This window comes from Typopeltis vanoorti, chromosome 10 (genome assembly GCF_054136105.1).
Source record: "Typopeltis vanoorti isolate ZY-2024b chromosome 10, IOZ_Tvanoo_1.0, whole genome shotgun sequence".
NCBI lineage: Eukaryota > Metazoa > Arthropoda > Arachnida > Uropygi > Thelyphonidae > Typopeltis > Typopeltis vanoorti.
The window spans coordinates 105,879,939-105,900,584 of NC_143558.1; the positions used below are offsets into that span (position 1 = coordinate 105,879,939).

The following is a 20,646-nucleotide window of genomic DNA, read 5'->3' on the forward strand; positions in this document are numbered from 1 at the left end:
TGCAAACAAACATTTGAAAATTTGCAAAAAAGAATCTATATTGTCAGTAAATTGAAGGAAAACTAAAATATATTCATTGCAAAGGCTGATCTGTGGTCATTTCAGGATTGATTATTTATTTTGGCAGATGTGAAACTTCTATTTTTGGAAAGAGACACGATAAATAAATTGTGCAGCAAAAAAAAAAAAAAAAGATCAAATATCTTAGTACAGTGAAGAAAATTCCAAGTAACACAGTACATGTAAAGACAAGTGACTCAAAAGTCCCTCGACCACAGTTAATCCGCTAACGACTCTAAAATCGCCGTTAATGGATTAACTGCGGAGGAGGGTAAATACTTGATAAAAGATAGAATGCCGATGAAGTTTTGATCCATGAAAAATTCTGGGGTGGTCTTGCTATTTCATCCACCTCAGCCGGTAGGAGAGTTAATGCTTAATAAATTATATTTATTTTCACACTTTGGAATTGATATAATATATTTTTAATTTATTAAATAGCTAAATAATTAAATTTTTTATGAAATGTAATTTTAGAACTACACTGGCAAAGATTTAAAAGGCTTAGCTGTAAGCCATTCACAAGCATGGTTTAAGGAAGGACAGCATATTATTTTAACACTAAAAGACAAAGGTAAATCATTTTAAAGTTTTACTTCACCTTTTCTAAATATTTTTTTATTCTCAGATGTAAAAATATTTTTATACTTATTATTTTTATGGCTATTTAACCTATTTTTGTTTAGGAGTACCCCATTTTTTATATAATGTCATTGGCTTTTTACTCAAATTTTAGGGCATTACTGATGGACATATAAAGAATATATAGGAAGAAAAAAATGTGGGATGTTGCTGGCTGTCTTTTTCAGTGGCATCCTAGCATATGGTGATATACATTCTGAAGGAAGTAGGACTGAATACTGAATGGAAGGGGGTTGGAAAAGTGGGGTTTGAGAAATGTAGGAGAATTATTGATGAGGTATGCGAACGTTTTTTGAAACACCCGTTTTTTAAATTATTAAAGATGGGCAGAGAAAACTTTGGGATGGGGGTGAACATAGAAATTTTGGGGAAGGAGAAGGATATTTTGAGATAAGATCAAGGGGTGAGAGCCGTTTTGATAGTGTGTCGTCTTCGGAGCTCGTCGAAAAGCTTTCGATGTACTATCAAAACGGGTCACACCCCATTCTCCCACTCCTGATTTTATCCCATAATATACTTCTCCTTCCCCAAAAATTTCTATGTTCATCCCATCCCAAAAGTATTCTCTGCCCACCTTTAATAATTTAAAAAATATACATAAAAAAAAAATTTGGGTTTTTCAAAAAGTTCGCATACCTCTTGCCTCACCAATAATTCACTCACACCCCACTTTTCTGACACCTCCCCCCCCTTCTGTTCAGTCATCCTTCCTTCCTTCCTTCCTTCCTTCCTTCCTTCCTTCCTTCCTTCCTTCAACAATGAATGTATACCGTCATATGCCAGGATGCCACTGAAAAAGAAGACAGCCAGCAACATCTCACAAACGTATGTCCAGTTTTTTCTTCCTATATATTCTTTTCTGTCCATATAAAACATCAGTAATAATGCCCTAAAATTTGAGTAAAAAGCCAATGGCAATATATAAAAAAAAAGGGTACTCCTAAACAAAAATATGCTAAATAGACATAAAAAATATTTACTTAGAAGAGTAACATAGGAATTTTCCCAGAAATAATACCTATTTTTACACTTAATTTTTAAAAATGTATTTATTAATTTTTTAAATTCTAATTTCTCTGCGTTTACTGTTTGGAGTTACATTGATCTCTAAATGTATGCATTTAAATCATTAAATTTAAAATGTGCAGCAGCCAAAATTATGAAAAGCACCATGAGAACCTAGCACAATAGCCTACAATTTTCTTATTTTGTTTTGCTGAAGATTGTTGTATAAATAATATATATATATATATATATATGTATGTATATATATGTTAAAGATACCAGGCTATTTTAAACATAGTTTTTACTCCATTTCCCAAGTAAGCAAACAGACAAATAAGTCAAGTTTGCACCTGCACGTAATGCAAGTCTAAGTGATCCATAAAGTATTACAAGTCTAGGCAACTCGTGGTAAAGTTGGAATAAGCTCTGATCACTATTCTTAATATTTACCCTTAATGCAAAGCCCATCTCCTTGAGGAAATGTATGATGCTATGCATTAAAGGCAAGGGGGGCCACTACCCAGACCAGTTTCGACCTTTATTGAGGTCTCATAGTGGGAGCCAGGCTAGGAAATGCCAAGTTTAAGTACTACAGAGCTTATAAGTATTTTACCAAAACAAGTTACCAAAAGGTGCTTTGACCTTATTAAATAAATATCTTAGGATGAGAGAGATAGATGTGGAAAGTTTTTTACCTTGGGTATAATATATGTTAAAGATACCAAGCTATTTTAAACCTGGTTTTTACTCCATTTCCCAAGTAAGCAAACAGACAAATAAGTTAAGTTTACTTTACAGGTTACTTAGACTTGCATTACGTGCAGGCGCAAACATGACTTTGTTGTATTTTTTTCCTTTTTCTTAATTTTTTTTTTTGTACAACTATTTTATATCCTATCTGCTGCGCAGTTTATGTTGTAACCTTTCTTCTTAAATACAACTACTTTAACCTTTTACTATATCTCCTTGATACACTCTATCAGGTAACACGAGGTACCTCTGAGGGACAATGGAATTTCCTCGAGATTGAGGCAGTACCAGAGTATCAGAGTGTCTGAGATTTATCCCTCTTAAAACACCAAGAAATTTATTTGTTTCGCTGCGCCACTTAGTGCTATTAGATTAATTAATATTAACAACCAAGAGGTAATCTCAGGACAGTACTTAGTGATACCAATTAACTCTGCAGACGTGACCAAAATTTACTCTTTTCAAATATCCCTTTTAATATCCCGCATAGGTTCGCATTAATAATTTTATAAGCGGTGCATCGGATTCCAGAAATCACAGAAAGTCTTTGTTAGAATCAAAAGCAAGGTTTATTATACTCAAAGGTTGATACACATAAGAACACTAAAATAAATCCCATCTTAAGGGAGTTTCAGACAAGGTATATAAATTCAAACACTACTGTTACACATATAAATTAATATACAGTAGCTTCCTAAAGTATGAATTATATTAACCTTTGCTAATGCGTTACTCGTGTACTATTTTCACAATCAATCTAAGGCTCCGCAGCTCTGTCAGACTACACAAGATAACATTCATATCTTTCACAATCTCTTAATATTATGCCAATCCTTTACTCTAAACACATCCTTAATTTCATTCAATATAAAGGCGAACATTAACACAACAACAGATAATAAACATAATTTCAATATCCTTCTTAAATCCTAGCAATATAATCTTATCCAATATCATTAATGTTCCTTTTCCATAACATGTTGACTTGGCATGTATTCTGTTAAACACAAATAAAGTTTACTTATCTTCGCCTTTGGTTCTTTAGAGCTTCAGAGGTTCACAGGAAACTGGCCTTCTGTGGACTTGTCAGACTTCGTTCCTTCCACGGAGAACACGGCCACCAAGACCGTAGCTGCCTATCAGAACCCGTCCTCCGACATCGAGGACATTCACGCCCCACGCCACCTCACGAAAACGAACACCAGGAAATCCAGGGAGAAAAAAAGCCTTGTCTCAGGGTCGCATGACCCTTATATTTCCCTCCTTTTTCTCGGTGTTTCTCGCCCCTTTCGATATTTGGCGAGCTCTTACGTCATGGCGTCCATCGTCTGCCCTGCTTGTTGCACGTACGCGGACGTGCGAGTCACTCCATCGCGTTACGACCTTTGAACTTGACTCCCCCCCCAACTGTTGAATTTGTGCTTACATTTTATAATCCCTTTGCACAGGTTAATTTCTAAAGCTCTGGTAATGTTTTACATTTCCAATACTAAGTTAATCACGTTCGCGAATGGCACAAAATATACGCTTATTTAATCTTTTCTTAACAGAACACACTTGATTTATATATACATAATACTTATTCTACACTTAGAGGCAATTTATTGTATTTATCCCATTCTTTTGTTTGGAAAAGCATGTTAGACTGTGATAAGATAGGAATACTTAATTATCCACTCTATCACAATCTAACAATTTATTTGTCTGTTTGCTTACTTGGGAAATGGAATAAAAACCAGGTTTAAAATAGCTTGGTATCTTTAACATATATTATACCCAAGGTAAAAAACTTTCTACACATATATATATATATAATAATATATATACACACACACACAGATAACCCTCGTATAACGCAGATGTTAGGATCCATAGAAATGGCGCGTTATATAAATCGCGTTATACGAGACTTAGATCACATAGAAAAAGTAAGGTTAGGTTCCAAAATCGTTTTTTCTTTTTTAATTATATAAACAATGACATATCCAACAAAAACAATATTTTTATTTAATTCATATAATAAATTTAGTTTAATCCTTTATCCAAGTGTGAGCAAACAAAGTTTGCACCTGAAAGTATCTTCAGGACTGGGGTAAGGTAGTACAACACCAGGCAACTCATTGCAAAGGTGGAGCATGCTTACATCACTCCTATCTCAGTATCTCCCATAATGCAAACACATCTCCTTGCACATATGTATAATGTATATTATACATCATACATATGTATAATGTAAACATATGTAAACCTGAGATAGGAGTGATGTAAGCTTGCTCCACCTTTGCAAGGAGTTGCCTGGTGTTGTACTACCTTACCCCAGTCCTGAAGATACTTTCAGGCGCACACTTTGTTTGCACACACTTGGATAAAGGATTAAACTAAATTTATTATAGTCTGACCAAGTGAAAAATAAACTTTCAACATCTTTCTCTAAATCCAGAGTAATTTAATAAAAAGGTGGCACACCATTTGGCAGCTCCTATAGGAGGAGATGACCTTGCTAATGCTTCTGCCTTGGTATCTCCACTTGAGTCTGGCTCCCACTGAAGAGACCTCAGTAAAGGTTAAAACTAGTGTGGGTAGTGGCCCTTCCCTTAATGCATAACATTATACATATCCACTAGAAGATGTGTTTTGCATTAAGGGAGATACTTAGAAAGGAGTGATGTAAGCTTGCTCCACCTTTGCAATGAGTTGCCTGGTGTTGTACTACCTTACCCCAGTCCTGAAGATAATTTCAGGTGCAAACTTTGTTTGCTCACACTTGGATAAATGATTAAACTAAATTTATTATAGTCCAACCAAGTGAAAAATAAACTTTCAACAAATTTATTTAATTCAGGTAATTCATGTAACTATGAGACAAATACATAGTATAAAATTATAAAAATTACAAATTGTACATAGATTTCATTGCATATAATGCATAAATGTTTTAGACACAATCAAAATAAAGCGCATATTTTAATCGTCATCACTGTCTTCAGAAATAACATTTCGTAGATGTTCTTTAAGTGGCCGGAGGTCGTCACCACTTGAAATCTCTTGGACATCATTTGTATAATTCTCATTGCATACTTCGGCTGGTTTAGTCATCAAGAAATCACTAATAAGACTTTGCTTTCCACTATGCTGCAATTTTTTATTAAGTTCACGTTCATAATATGGCGCTAAACAAATATCCAATTGTCTCTTGAATTTTCCCGAGCGCTTCATTGAGGGATCATTATCCGAAAAATGACTTCCTAACTTTCTTGCCAAGTCCAATCCTTGTGCTGATTTCTTTAAACTGAATTTTTTAACGGATTCATGACAATCAGAATCTTCGGCAGAACTTTCTCTGCCATTTGGTTCAACGCCATCTATTAATTGTACCAGTTCCTCCTCATTTAAATCTGTTTCTCCATCAATTAATTCACTAATTTCATTTTCAATCATATCGCAAAAGTCCTCTCCACCAAAAATGTGTGTGCGACGTTTATTATATGACGTAGCTCGGCATCCACTGGGGTACGAAATTTTGTTCCAGAACGGCTTCAGACCATATTTTTTTCCAGCAAGCATTCAGCGTAGAGGGTTGTAATTCTTTAATGGACAGAGAAATAATTTTTACACAATTCAATATTGAAAACTCTTTTCAGGCTTGAGGCAGTGTCAACTCAAGTTTGGATTAGATTCCATTTTTTCCAAAATTAATTGAAATGTTTGCCGAATATAATATGACTTAAATGTTGATATTATTCCTTGATTGTGTGGTTGAATAAGTGAAGTAGTATTAGACAACAAAAAAAGTTATTTTAATATTCGGATGGCTTAAATTTGTAGGGTGGCCTGATGCGTTATCTAAAATTAGTAGAATTTTGAAGTCCTTTTAATTCTTTTTCTTTGTGTAACTTTCTACATCAGGTACAAAACACTTGAAAAACCAATTCTCAAACATGCTAGCTGTAACCCATGCCTTTTTGTTGGCCCCCAATAAACAGGTAGGGTGGATTTGTCGGGCCCTTTCATCGCATGAGGGTTTGCGGATCGGTTAATAAACATTGGTTTTGTCATGTAATCACTTGATGCATTACTACAAAACAGTAGAGTAATTCTATCTTTGGAAACTTTGAATCCAGGAGCTGATCTTTCATTTTTTGAAATATAGATGCGTTTTGGCATTTTTTTCCAATATAACCCAGATTCATCCGCATTGAACACCTGGTCTGCACTGTAACCACCCTTAATGATTTTTAAAAGTTCTGCTTGGTATTTCCGAGCAGCTTCAACATCTGCTGATGCTAATTCTCCCTGGATTTTAAGATTATACAAAGAAAACCACTTTTTTAAGTTTTCGAACCAATCCTTACTGGCACAAAATCCATGCTGAGAGATTTCTTCTGAAGAATCTTGATTGAGTTCTTTTAAATGTTTATAAACTTTGAGAGCTTTTTGCTTAATAAGGCATCCATCCAAAGGAATTTTCTTTTGAGTGCAATCTTCTATCGAAATCATTAGAAATTTCTCCATTTTTTCTATTAGAATATCGCGAGCAACGCGCTTTGCACTTACCGTTGACACAGCAATAACACTTTCTCGGATTTTATTTTCATTTTGTTTGATTGTTCTAATTGTTGATTCATTTAAATTCAGAGTCCTTGCAACAACTTTTTGTTTTTCTCCAATTTTCAACTGATCCAAGATTTTAATTTTTTCTTCGAGAGAAATGAATTTCATCTTCAATGTTGGTTTTTTTCCCTTTCAATGCAGTTTTAGTGGCCATTACAATAAAAATAAACTTTTACATAAAAAAAATTCATAAAAAAAGCATTACATATGTATGTAACTCACCAGAAAATAAACTCTCAGCTTGAGAATAACACACACTTATGATTTAAAATGCGCTTTCTTGCAGAAAACAAAGACAATTTTCAACAATAAACACTTTATACAGTAAACCCTAAATGGCAAACCTATGGCACTTGTGCCAGAGGTGGCATGTCTGAGAATTTTGCTGGCATGTCAACGATTTACTGGAATATCCTTTTATATGCTTATAAATTATTCAAGTTTTTTTTTAATTGTTATAATACGTACAAGCTGAATTTTGTTTTACATAAGACAGTAGCTATAATGACGTGCATATGATTGGTGCAGTATTAACAAAAGATCGCATGACCCAAAGACAAAAGCAACCGACAAGTGTTGAGTTGAAATGCTAATTCTCTTCAATCAAATTCCATAACATCTGAAACTGTCATAACAACATTCACAACATGGTGTCATTTATCATTCCGATGGAACTTCTCATTACTGACTGGCTCAACTCACACAAACGTTACAACCCTTGGTTGAATTTTATGGCAGGCGAACTCACACATTCATTATATGGCATGTTTCAATTCTTGGTAGTCTTTTGTTTTAAGTTAGCCTTTGTGATATGTCATAATGACAGAGAGAATTTCAAATGCAATAAAACAAACACTTATTTCATAATTGAAAAATTGGATGATAGTTTTTAGTTAGATACTGTGTTTTGGTGCAACATATGGTTTTGATTAAGTCTATATAGCATAGTTTCTGTGAGAGGGGACATGTGATTTATTAGTTAGCTCTGTTTTTATTCCATCTGTCTCTAATTGCACTATTTGTTGAGAATGACACAGACTGCAAAAGCTTCTATACAGTACCTTATTCAGTGATAATAAAACTAAATTTGATACTTATAACTACTTGTGCGATACTGGCAGACACAAATTTAACAAAGATAAAATTTGATTTTTAAGTCCTGCGGTGAAAAATGTGACAAAATAAATAAATAAAGGGTTACTAGAAATTGTAGACCACGTTATATCGAAACCGTGTTGAACAAGGGATACTACAATTTGTAGACCGCGTTATACGAGGGTTACCTGTATATATATTTTAACCTTTCCTCTTATTTTTGCTTATTTTTTGTTTATTACAGTATTACTCTTATTGCTAGTAAATATCCTTGTAGTTGTAATAGAAGTCATCTTAAGCACACAATGAAACCCACTTCTCTTGAAATGGAACTGGAAAGTGCTTAAGCACTATGAATGAGGTGAGAGTACATTATGTACTATTTGAAATAGTGCTGATATAATTAAAGAAGGTCTTAAAAGTGATGTACTCTTAACTGCACAAAAAAGTGTCATATTCTCTGTCAACTTTGGAATGCATGGCAAAATGCTTGCTATTTGGATGAATGACCAAAATAGAAAAACGTTAACTTTAGTTAAATTCAGGGGCAGAAGAAAACATGGGCTTCATGACGATTTAAAAGAATGTGAGGGGGAAAGGCACACTCATCAAAAATGGGCTTGGAAGATGTTTATCACATTTTTTATTGATAATTTACATTACATGTGAATTTAAATTGTATGACTATTCCAGATCATAATCCTAATATAAACTAAGAGGTCACTGTATTTTGTCAGTACATCATCGCTGTTTTAGCATCCATAGCAGAGTCTCTAGTGATGTGATGTGTTGGCCTTTAATTGGAAAGATTTGGTGTAAATCCTGTCTAAAGCAAGGAGCATCATTTCAAACGAAATTGACCGGTTTGATATGGAGTAGATTGCTGCATTTTTTCCTCTCCTGAAAAACATAAAATGGCTAGAGAACATACATTTGTGGGCACAGAAGACTATGGAATGATTTGTGGGAATAATTAAACTCATCCACAGAGAGCATTATTTTTTTTTTTATCATCTTCTTGTGGGTCATAGAAAGATAGCTACATCAAGCCATTAACCCATTCACAAGCACCCTTTTGAAAGAGTTTTATTTTCTCAGCAGAAGACGGTTTGTGTGCATTTTTTGCTGCAGATATAGTGTCTTATCCTGATCCAGAACTCAGACTAGGAAAAACTTTAATCCCAGTTGCACCAGAAGCTAAGTTCTAGGAGCTTGTATTTGACAAACTTAGTTTTTTCTCTCACATAAAAGATTTTATTTGCAATATTTGATTATTGCAAATAAAAATGACTATTTTATATATATATATATATATATATATATAAAAACTTGTAACTTATCACACAGCAACATGATGAGTATTAATTCCAGCCAGTTGGGGAGTTGCATAGTTAAAGAAACCCTTGCTGTTTTCATCAAAGAACCAGGATGACGAGTGAAAAGTCAGCTGCTGGAACAAACTCAGTCATCAGAATTCAGGATTGGCACCTTCATAAGAAGTGTGGAACTGGCAGAGAAATTGGGAAAGTACTAGGTTTTTTACTAGAACAAAAAAGACAAACAGGTATTTACTAAATCAACAAAAGATGTTGTATCCAGGTAATAATGATCAAGGAAATGAAGAAGCAGCTGTAGCATTCAACACTAAACTTGAGGATAATCTTCTTGAATAGCAGGCAGTATCAAATGGAGTGATGTAGCTAAACATTAGCATGGGGAATAATAAGACTAATTGGTTCATATGTTCCCACAGAAGGCTCCTATGGAAGAAGTGGAAGAAATTTTCAAGTTATTAGAGAAAGCAGCTGCCATAATGAAAAAAATGGAAAAAAGTTGGTCCTTATTGGAGATCTAAAACGGCAGGATACAAAATGAATACTAGACGTAGAAAAATATTTTGATAAAATTTGGAGAAAACAGCAAAGCTAATAACAATAAGTACTTGCTGGATTTCTGTTCAGGTCATGGACTAATCATTACATTTACCATGTTCCAGTATATACACAAATAAAGTATATACACAAATACACATGGTCTGCTGTCACCTGACTATAAATGTGAATAAATTACTAAGAAAAGGAGACCTACTTTTTACAAACCATGCTTCTCCTGATAGTGTATTATTTTTCTATCTATCCATTTTGGAATTTTACCTGGAACCAATGTTTCCAACAATTGAACCACCATTCTAGAGTTACTCATTGGTCTGTAATTTGCTACTTCTGATTTGGAGCCACTCTGGCAAGGTTGCAGAGTTCCAAGGGGAACCTTGCCAGGGCTGATACATCGATTATACAACCTCTGCTTCATCAGAGGGACATACCGTCCAGTTCCACTGTTGTATTCACTACATTATTCATGTTCATCTACCTCAATTCTCACATCAGCCTTTGTCACATCAGTAACTAAAAATTCACCATCAGGATGATATACCCATCACCTCCAAAGTTAAACAATTCGGTTCCCAAACAGGCAAACGGCAACCACGTGCTGAGCTGTAAGGTGGGAAAGTGCCAGTTACACGCTAGTCTTCGTTCAGTGCGGACACCTGTTCGAATTTGCAGTGAGTTTTCTTGATTTTCTTGGTGTTTTGTTGTTTTTTTCATAAATTATTATTAATTAAGCTACCATGGGGTCACAGAAGAATAGTGATAGCAGCAAGCGAAAAGAAAAGTTGTTAGAATCACGATAGATATGAAAAAAAGAAATCATATCCAAACATGAAAGTGGCGTTCGTGTCTCAAATCTTGCTATGCAGTTCGGTATGGAAAAATCAACGATATGTACAATACTGAAAAATAAAGAGGCGATCAAGAGAGCTGATGTTGCAATAGGAGTGAGAGTTCTTACTAAACAAAGATCACAGACGATTATTGCTGATTTGGATAAACGAGAAACAGCTGGTGATAGTGTTTCTGAGGCTATAATTTGTGAAAAAGCGACGCGATTACATGATGACCTGTTAAAGAAAAACCCTGGTATGAGTTCTGATACTGATGTGTTCAAAGCTAGTAGAGGGTGGTTCAAGAAATTTAAAGAGAATAAGCAGCATACGTAGTGTGGTTAGGCATTGGGAGGCTGAGAGTTTTCTTACCCAGCACGTGTTCAACTGTGCGAAACCGGCCTATTTTGGACAAAATTGCCAAAGAGGACCTATATCACTTAGGAGGAAAAAGCATTGCCAGGCAAGCCAACGAAGGACAGGCTTTTTGTACACTCTTTTGCTATGTGGAAATGCAAGTGGGCACTTCAAGGTCAAGCCATTGCTTGTGTACCACTCTAAGAATCCGAGGGTGTTTAAGAAAAATAACGTGATGAAAAGTAAATTCCCTGTTATGTGGAGGGCTAATAGTAGGGCTTGGGTAACCAGGCAATTGTTTATTGAGTGGATCCATGAAGTCTTTGCCCCAAGTGTGAGAAAATACCTTCAAGAAAAATATTTGCCAATTAGATGCCTTCTTGTGATGGACGATGCTCCTGCTCACCCTCCAGGCTTGGAGGATGAGTTAGTGGAGGAGTCTGATTTTATCACAGTGAAGTTCTTGTCTCCTAACACAACTTCTCTAATTCAGCTCATGGACCAGCAGGTCATTTCGAACTTTAAGAAACTCTACACCAAAGCACTGTTTCAAAGGTGTTTTGAAGTGACCTCTGACACAGAATTAACACTCAGAGAATTCTGAAAAAATTACTTCAGCATCCTCCGTTGCTTAAGTATCCTTGGCCAAGCCTTGCTGCAAGTGACTTACAGGATGATGAACTCTGCCTGGAGGAAATTATGGCCAGACTGTGTACCAGATAGAGACATTGAGGCTGAGCATGTTGCTCTTGTCGATGATATTGTGTCTCTATTTTATCTATTTATTGTGTTTATTCTTTTTATGTAAGATTTTATGCATTTTCATTATGTTACATTATATACGATCTTATGCATGAAGTACTGTTGTAAAGGTTTAAAAAACAATCCTCTGGGGTTTGGGAACGGATTAATCTATTTTACATTAATTCTTATGGGAAAATGGTTTCAGTTTAGAACCATTTGGTTTCCGAACAGCCTCCGGGAATGAATTAAGTTGGACAACTGAGGTTTCACTGTAGTTACTATTCTTGCCTGTACATTTGCATTGCTCATTGAGCATGCTTATCATGCTTTTGTTTATATTCCTTCCACAGCGCTTTCTTTTTTGCAGCTCCTGCTTTATCGTTTTACTCATCAACTTAACCCTTACTCAGTTTATCCTCCTGATCCTGGGTATGAAGCCTGATATTGCCTCTCTCAAACAATTCCTGATAACCTCTTATATACTACTGACATTCATTCCTTGTAGCTTCTTATGGCATGGCACTGCTCCAAGCTGTCACCTAAGTTTGTCATAATTGCCAAATTTGTAGTTCCACATAAACCTTTACTTGACTGAGAATTCCACATACTGAGCAGCCTCCCAGAACAACACAGCACGATCATTTCCCTAATTAGAGGTACAGCTGCTACTGTAGTAATAGGTAGGTTTTCTGATGCCATTACCAGATCCAACACTCTCAAACTGCTGGTCACCTCTCTCATGTGCTGTTTCAGGTAATTATACCTTAGTAACTGCATAAATTCCATTTCCATCTTGCTGTGTGCACTTTCCTGTTTCCAATCTATATTCTCATAGTTGAAGTTTCCCATGATTGCTTGGCCTGCACTCATTGTTCTAATCTGCTGATGCATGACATTCACATCTTCCATAGCAGCAACCAATAATATATTTTGTCCCATTGGCCTCTATTTCACACCAGACAGCCACAAATGAACCATCTCCCCCTCAGATCTACAATTCTCTTTAACTTATATTTTTGTTGAAGTTTTTCAGCTGTCATTAATAATACCCCTTCTCTTGCCTTATTTCCCCTTCTCTGAAAATACCATATCCCTTACATTCTATCCTTGTAACTACATCACTCTCTGTCAACCTGGTCTTGCTCTGATGCTGATAATTTTGGCCAAGTTGAGCTAACCAATGCCAAAAACTCCTCTCCTTTATTTCTAAGATTTCATGCATTTGTGTATATGCATTTCAACATCCCCTTGGACTCGCAGTTACTCATGCATGTCATTACCAGTTCATTCAGATTCTAAACCTGGAAAAAACTGCACCCAGCTGCTCACGGTCATTCCTGCATTCACAGTCATTTGTACCAAGAGGTGACCAAACACATTCTTGATTGCTCCCCTAAGATCCAGTTTCTTTCCCTGATTTTGCACTTCTAATCTCTCTCTCTCTCTCACTGAACAACACTTTCTCCAAACATCTGATTCCCAGACCATTCAGATGCAATCCATTATGCTTTTACACGTCCTTGCATCTATTAAATTCGCTTCACACATCTATAAATGCACACCATTCCTTCTATGCAACCTACTCATTGACTTATTAGCAATCACAGCCCTTCTGCTCAATTGTGTTCTATCATACCAAGGAAGCAGACTCAAAATCTTTACTTTCTTACTCTTCATTTTTACTTCTTTCACCAAGTGTTTCATATTCTCTCTCATTGCATATTTCTCACCTTTCAAATCATTTGCTCCTTCCATAACAATCATCTCTTTCACTTCTTCCTCCTGCATACTAAAAGCTTCACTAACATCCTTGATCTTCACACCTGGAAAACATGCTTTTGTCACTTTGTCAAAATAAATTTTACAATTGCTTAGTGCACTTTGCAAACCACACCTAAAACATTTGTTACAAAATGCAAGGTAGCACAACAAACAATGTGCAAACAGTTCAGAATTGTAACAGATTATAGCTTAATTGTATATTGCAAATTGAACATTTGTAAAAAACCAACAAATTGAAATGTGACTTTCATAAAAGTGTATGTAACTTTCATACTACTGTGTATGCATCCCCAGTGCATTTGTCATCTTATCATAAGTAAGAGTTACATGTAGAAAACACACCTCTTGCTCCAGTGCCATTTATGTTTTCAGGTTTTTGCCAGTACTGTTATCATTCCATTTTTCCACATCTCACAGATATCCAGATTTTTCCGCTGTGGCATTATTCAAAGACAAAGATAACTTTCTAACATAATTATTTCCTACCAGTTCTTGTATTAGTGCTCTAGGCATATCACTTCTTATATACCAAAAATAGTGCACTATATGTTTTCCAGTTTTTCACCAGGACATAGATGCATCTTGAAAAGCTTGGATACCAAATGTATCCAGATGTATTCTTCTAAACCATTGAGGATGATGAGATTATCATCTTATCATCCTCAACTACCAGTATGAATTTTCTCCCTTTCAGTTCACAGTTTCATGGTCAACATTATATACCAATATACATTAAGCCATAGAAAAGTTTGAAAAGAGTCACTTTCTTGGCATTTTTAAGCATTTCCAAGACCTGCTTAGCAAAACTGTCTTATGGTTTACGTTCTGTCTTTTGGAATTTAGTTCTCTGGTCATATAGTGTGTGTGTGTGTGTGTGTGTGTGTGTGTGTGTGTGTGTGTGTGTGTGTTATACTGGATCATTTTCATCATGCAAACCAATCAGCCACATATGCCATTAATAGACATAATACTCATACTTCATAGTCCTAGTTCCTCTGACTTTAATTCTAGCTATCAGAATAAATACTTGCTGGATCACTTCTTCTTTCAGATTTTCCTGGCAGGCAATGCCAGAATACTCCATGGTTTTATATTTTTGCCTGTGCTTTCTTTCTCTAAATGAATGCCCTTTTCTTACTTTTTTTTGGCAATGTGCTCCATTTCTCTTCTTTTGACAAACCATACAGTACTCAAACATCCAGACTTAAAATCTTCTACAACCAGTATCTTAAATGCTGATTCTGTGCCATTCTTCACATGGGTAAGGACTTCCTTTTCAACTTCAATGTTACCAAAACACATACCTGTCTTATTTCTTGCAAGAAAGAGCTCACATCATTTTCCCTTTTGATAATACTCAAATCTCTGGACATGATTGAATCTGTTTTTTGAGCTGACTCATGCCTTTAGTCTTTACTGCTACAAACACATCATACTCATAGCCTCCTTGGCATCTGCATGTCCTTTTCTGCTAAAGACATTATAACTCGCCTGTATTGCTGCTAACCCCTATTTAAATCTGAATGTTGTTTTCACATTTCAGTGGTGCACTGAAAAGCCTCATTAAAAATCCTTGATGCCATCATAGCAGTGAAAAGTCTAGTTATTAGATGATTCCTTTCTCATAGGATTATTTGGTCAGCTTTTTAAACATGTTGTTTCTTCTATAATCCTTCTCTTTCATTCTATTCACATTTCTCTTCTTGAATATCCTTTCTCACATGTAATATTCCATGAGGATTACAAACACCAGCCTGTTCAAAGGATGCACTGAGTTCCTTCTCTCTCTCTCTCATTTAATAATCTTTTCTCACATGTGCTGATGTGCTATAGGTTTTGAAACAAAAACAAACCAAAAAAAGATTGCACAAACAATAATTCTCATCTCAATCTTTCTTAAAATTGATTGTGTACGAACATTATTAGGAATTTAACACAGGCAGTCTCTAAATTAAATTTAAAAAAAAAAAAATAAAAATGGTGTGATATTTATTATTGTTATAAAAATAATTCAATTAAAGCTGATAGCTAATGTTTTTTGCTATTATTTTACATAGGTGTATTAGATACAGAAGAAGATACTTTAGAAAATGTGAACCTGGTTGATAAAGAAAAAGCAGTAAAGAATGTTGAAAACAAGAAAAGAAAACCTGATTATATCCCCTATGAAGAAATTGAATATGATGAATTTGGTATTGTAAGTATTTCGTAACAAATATTTCTTACAGTATGTTTTATTTGAAATGATATTAAGCCTTTGTTTATCATGGATTTATTACTTAGAAATGCAATGAACAAAATCACGTTGAATAATGAGGCTGACTAACCTACTGAACATACACATATTGCACGAAAGTGTGTTCTGTAGTGAAAAACATTTTGAGGAAATCAGGAATGCAGCCTTACTCAACTATATTTATTATTTATAATAAATTCTTTAACATATATGAGGTGTGGCTATTAAATAATGAGACTGGTTGCAAGAATGTGGTTTATTATTACAGTTGTACAGCTTAATTGTTATCTCCTTCAACACACTTCCCTCTTCTATCTATACAGCGTTGCATATGAATTTTCCATTGTTAGAAGCAGTGCTGCATGTCATCAGGTGTTATCTGCTTCAGTAGCTCTGCCGTTTTCTCCTTTATCTCATTCACTGACTGAAAATGAAATCCACATTGATGGGGCCCTTCAATGTGGATTTCAACTTTTGAAAAAAGGTAAAAGTTGTAAAAGTTACATGGAGCTAAGTCTGGCATGTAAGTTGGATGGTTCAATGCTGCGATTTTCTTATCAGCCAGATACTGCTTTAAAGACAGTGCACTTTGGGCTAGAACATTGTCCTGATGGTGAATCCAAGCATTGTTCTTCCACGTATCGGGTCTCTTCTTCCTCACTCATTCTCTCAGCTTGGCCAGAACCTCAAGGTAATAATGTTGGTTAACTGTCTGACCCTCTGTTACCCATTCAACCATTATCACGCCATTAATATAAAAATTAAAAAAAAAAATTATCAGCATTGCCTTTAGTTTTGACTTGCTCATTCTTGCTGTTTTCATTCTCAGTGATGTGGGAGTTTTCCAGTGCATCGATTGTCTCTTTCTTTCTGGATTGTACTGGAAAATCAACGTCTCATCACGTGATAATCTCATGGAAGTCCAGAATTTGAGATTAATGCGTTGCTCGAGTTTAGTGTTAGACATTATTCCAGCAAAGCAACTTTACATGTGTTTCTTTTATAACTGTTTACGGGCTAACTACGAGCGGCAGTGAATAATGCTGATCTCAACTGCTTCTAGAACCTTCAAAGTCATTCATGTTGCAAGCGCATCCCACTGCTACGAGTACACGATTCACAGCGCACCTTGTCTCATTATTTAATAGCCACACCTCATAAATATAAATAAGCAAAAGTATTTGCCAGCTCATTTCTGCATAGATTTGTTGCTATCTCATTTTTTTTAAAGAACTGATTATTATGTGAGATCTCCAGGGAGTCAAGGCCTCATCAAAGGAGGCTATACATCACCCAAACCAGCTGTTTGGTTTGGGTAATGTATAGTCCAAACCAGCTTATCTTCCTTAAACGCATTCACTATTCACTACTTCAACAGGCAAATTGTTCCTCATTCACTGCTATGTGAGAGAAAAATGTAGCTCATACCCATTTCTTAACCACAAACAATCTTAACTTCCATGGATATTCCAATTTTCTCTCCCCATCTTTCATATCTTCCATATCCTGTAACCATTCAGAAGTTTATAGACCTCTATCATATCACCTGTTTTTCCCCCTCGCTGACCAATCTGTAACCCACATACTCACAATTTGTCCTCAATGTGAATTCCATTTCGATATAATCTTGGTAACTCTTCTTTGCACCCTTTCCACAGCTTTTTTTTTTTTTTTGTTTGTTTGGAATCCAGGAGATCAAATCTGCACACAGGTCCTGGTGTGGTCTTATCAAGGTCTTGTAAAGATACAAAATGACTTCCCTGTCTTTCTATGCCAAGCGTCATTTCAACATCACAATTATCCTCTGAGTTGTATTTGCAATTTTTGCAATGTAATTACGCCAAGATCCCTAGCCTCATCAATTTCTTTTACATAACCCTGTTGGGAGTCTCATCATACCAAAGTGCATAACTTTACACATACTTGTAAAGCTATTTTAATTGCCCAAATTTCCAGCCGATTTAAATCATCAGTAGCATTCCTGATTGCCCTGTCTATCTTTGCATCATTAGCAAACAGTTGAACATCTCCTATTAGATCCTTCCTAACACCATTAATGTATTAATGGTGTTAGGAAGATTGAAGATCGATGCTCCAAGGGCTTGAACCCTGAGGTACAATGCTGGCCACTTTAAATAGGGCAGATTCACACCCACTGCATACCACTTTTTTATATCTACCTGTCAGCCATCCACTGATCCAAGTCAAGAGATTATCCAATCCCATTTTCACCAGTTTATGCAACATCCTTTTGTGTGCAAAAACAAGCTACTGATATTCAGTAATTACAAAATGATTTCAATAGACTGGAAATCTGGGCAAACGAAAATGGCTCTCAATTTAATGTTAGTAAGTGTAAAGTTATGCACTTTGGCTTGATTAGAGATCCAGCAGCATATTATATTAGCGGGGTTATGCTACAAGAAACTGAAGAGGCAAGGGATCTTGGTGTGTTGGTGGATAAGAATTTAAAGTTCAAAATGTCACATAGCAGTAGTTGCAAATACAACTCAGAGAATAATTTGTATGCTGAAGTGTACTTTGACATGTAAGGATAAGGGAGTAATTTTGTCTCTTTATGAGGCTTTGATAAGACCACACTTGGATTACTGTGCACAGATTTGGTCTCTCGGGTTTCAAGGGAATAAAGAAACTGTGGAAAGGGTGCAAAGAAGAGTTACTAAGATTATATCTGGATTATGGGATTTAGATTATGAGAACAGATTGCGAGCATGTGGATTACAGACTCTGGTTAACAGGAGAAAGATGGGTGATATGATAGAGGTCTGTAAACTTTTGAATGGGTGTGATAGCATTTCATTTGATGAAATTTTTCATTACATGGAAGGCAGGGAGAGAACATGGGGCATCCATGGAAGTTAAAGTTGTTCTCAGTCACAAAAGGGGTAAGAGCTATGTTTTTCTCTCAGAGAGCAGTGAGTGAGTGGAATAACTTGCCCTTAGGGGTAGTGAGTGCATCTAGTGTAAATGAATTTAAGGGAAGGTATGATAGCTGGTTTGGGCAATTTACAGCCTCCCTCGATGAGTCCTTGACTCCCTGGAGGTCTCAGATGATGATGATAATAATAATATTTCAGTTTTTCCAATAGTTATCTTCAATCTGTATCTTGTGACAGCTGATGCATGCCATGCAACTCTGCATTCTTGTTAGAATGAATTTATCTCCATCGTTATGATTTTTTTGGCATTTGAACGACTCAGTAGTTACCTATCTTTATGTGCTTTTTTATAACCTCTGAAGAAGCCATTAGTTGTGTTTGAGTGAAACTAATTGGTACAAGTTTTTAAATTCACAACAACTATTAAAAAATCCTTTGTTATCCTTGTTTATTTTAGTCATAAAAACTCAATTCTAAAATGATCTAATAAGTTTTCCTTGTTAGAAAACCACATTTCCCTTACTGAGTGTTCCTGGCAAGATCTATGCAAGTATACTTGAGAAACAGTCGAGAAGAATTGTTGAAGAAAAGCTTGTTGAAGAACAAGCTGGATTCAGGTCAGATAGAGGCTGTCAGGATCAGATCTTCACTTTACGACAAATAGTCGAGAAAGACATGGGAATATAACAAAGATCTGCATTTAACTTTTGTCGATTTGGAAAAGGCATATGACAAGGTGCCAAGAGAGAAGCTATTCAATATGCTGCAGTTATATGGTGTCAATGGGGCATTATATCAAGCAATACTTAGTCTTTATTTGAGTTGTAAGTCGGCAGTTAAAATTGAAGGAAGTACAGGAAGATGGTTTAATGTTAAATCTGGTGTGAGACAAGGATGTACATTATCCCCTCTGTTATTCATTATCTATATGGATCACATTATGAAGGAAAGTGGTATTAAACATGATATCAAAATTGGAGATGGTAATGTCAGCTCTTTGCTTTATGCGGATGATGTTATACTTCTAAATAAATTCCCTACAAGTCTGCAAGATTCTCTGACTAAATTGAGTAGCTGTTGTAATAGATATGGTATGAAAGTCAGCAATAAAAAGACAAAGACAATTAAAATAGGCAGAATCATTGAAAATGTCAACTGTGTTGTGAATGGAGAACCTGAGGAACAAGTGAAACATTTTAGCTACTTAGGCACGATTTTTACTGAAGATGGTAAATTAAATATAGAAATAGACAACAGAATCAGCAAAGCTGGTACGGTAAGAAGTCAACTGAATAAATTCATATGGAATAAGAGAGAAATTAGTCAGAACACTAAATTAGCTGTATACAAGACAGTGTTCAAACCAGTTTTAACTTATGGATCTGAAAGCTGGGTCAGAAGTAAAACACTTGACCAAAGACTAGAGACCGCAGATATGAGAGTCCTGAGAAAGATTATAGGCGTCAACAGATGGCATCAATGGCAGTATCATATTAAAAATGAGGATATTAGATAAGAACTTGACATTGTCAACATCCAGGAATACGTTAGCAGAGCTAATCTTAGGTGGTATGGTCACTTAAACAGAATGGGCGAAGAAAGATTAACAAAACAAGTGTTCTCTGCCAGGTTGGCAGCAAAACGACCCAGAGGAAGACCAAGATATAGGTGGATTGATACGGTACAAAGTGCCTCAGACGATAGAAATATAAGATCTGATAATGTTGGAGTCTTGACAAGTA

At 35.6% G+C, this 20,646-nt stretch overlaps 1 protein-coding gene across 1 annotated transcript in view; it reads left to right on the plus strand.

Moving 5' to 3' along the window:
• LOC150102650 (U4/U6.U5 tri-snRNP-associated protein 1) overlaps positions 1 to 20,646 on the plus strand; it is a 323,990-nt gene that overhangs the window by 91,239 nt on the left and 212,105 nt on the right. The window contains exons 7-8 of the mRNA XM_090399032.1: positions 538 to 634; positions 15,826 to 15,965. Coding sequence (XP_090255158.1) covers positions 538 to 634; positions 15,826 to 15,965 — 237 coding nt within the window. The remainder of the gene's footprint in view (positions 1 to 537; positions 635 to 15,825; positions 15,966 to 20,646) is intronic.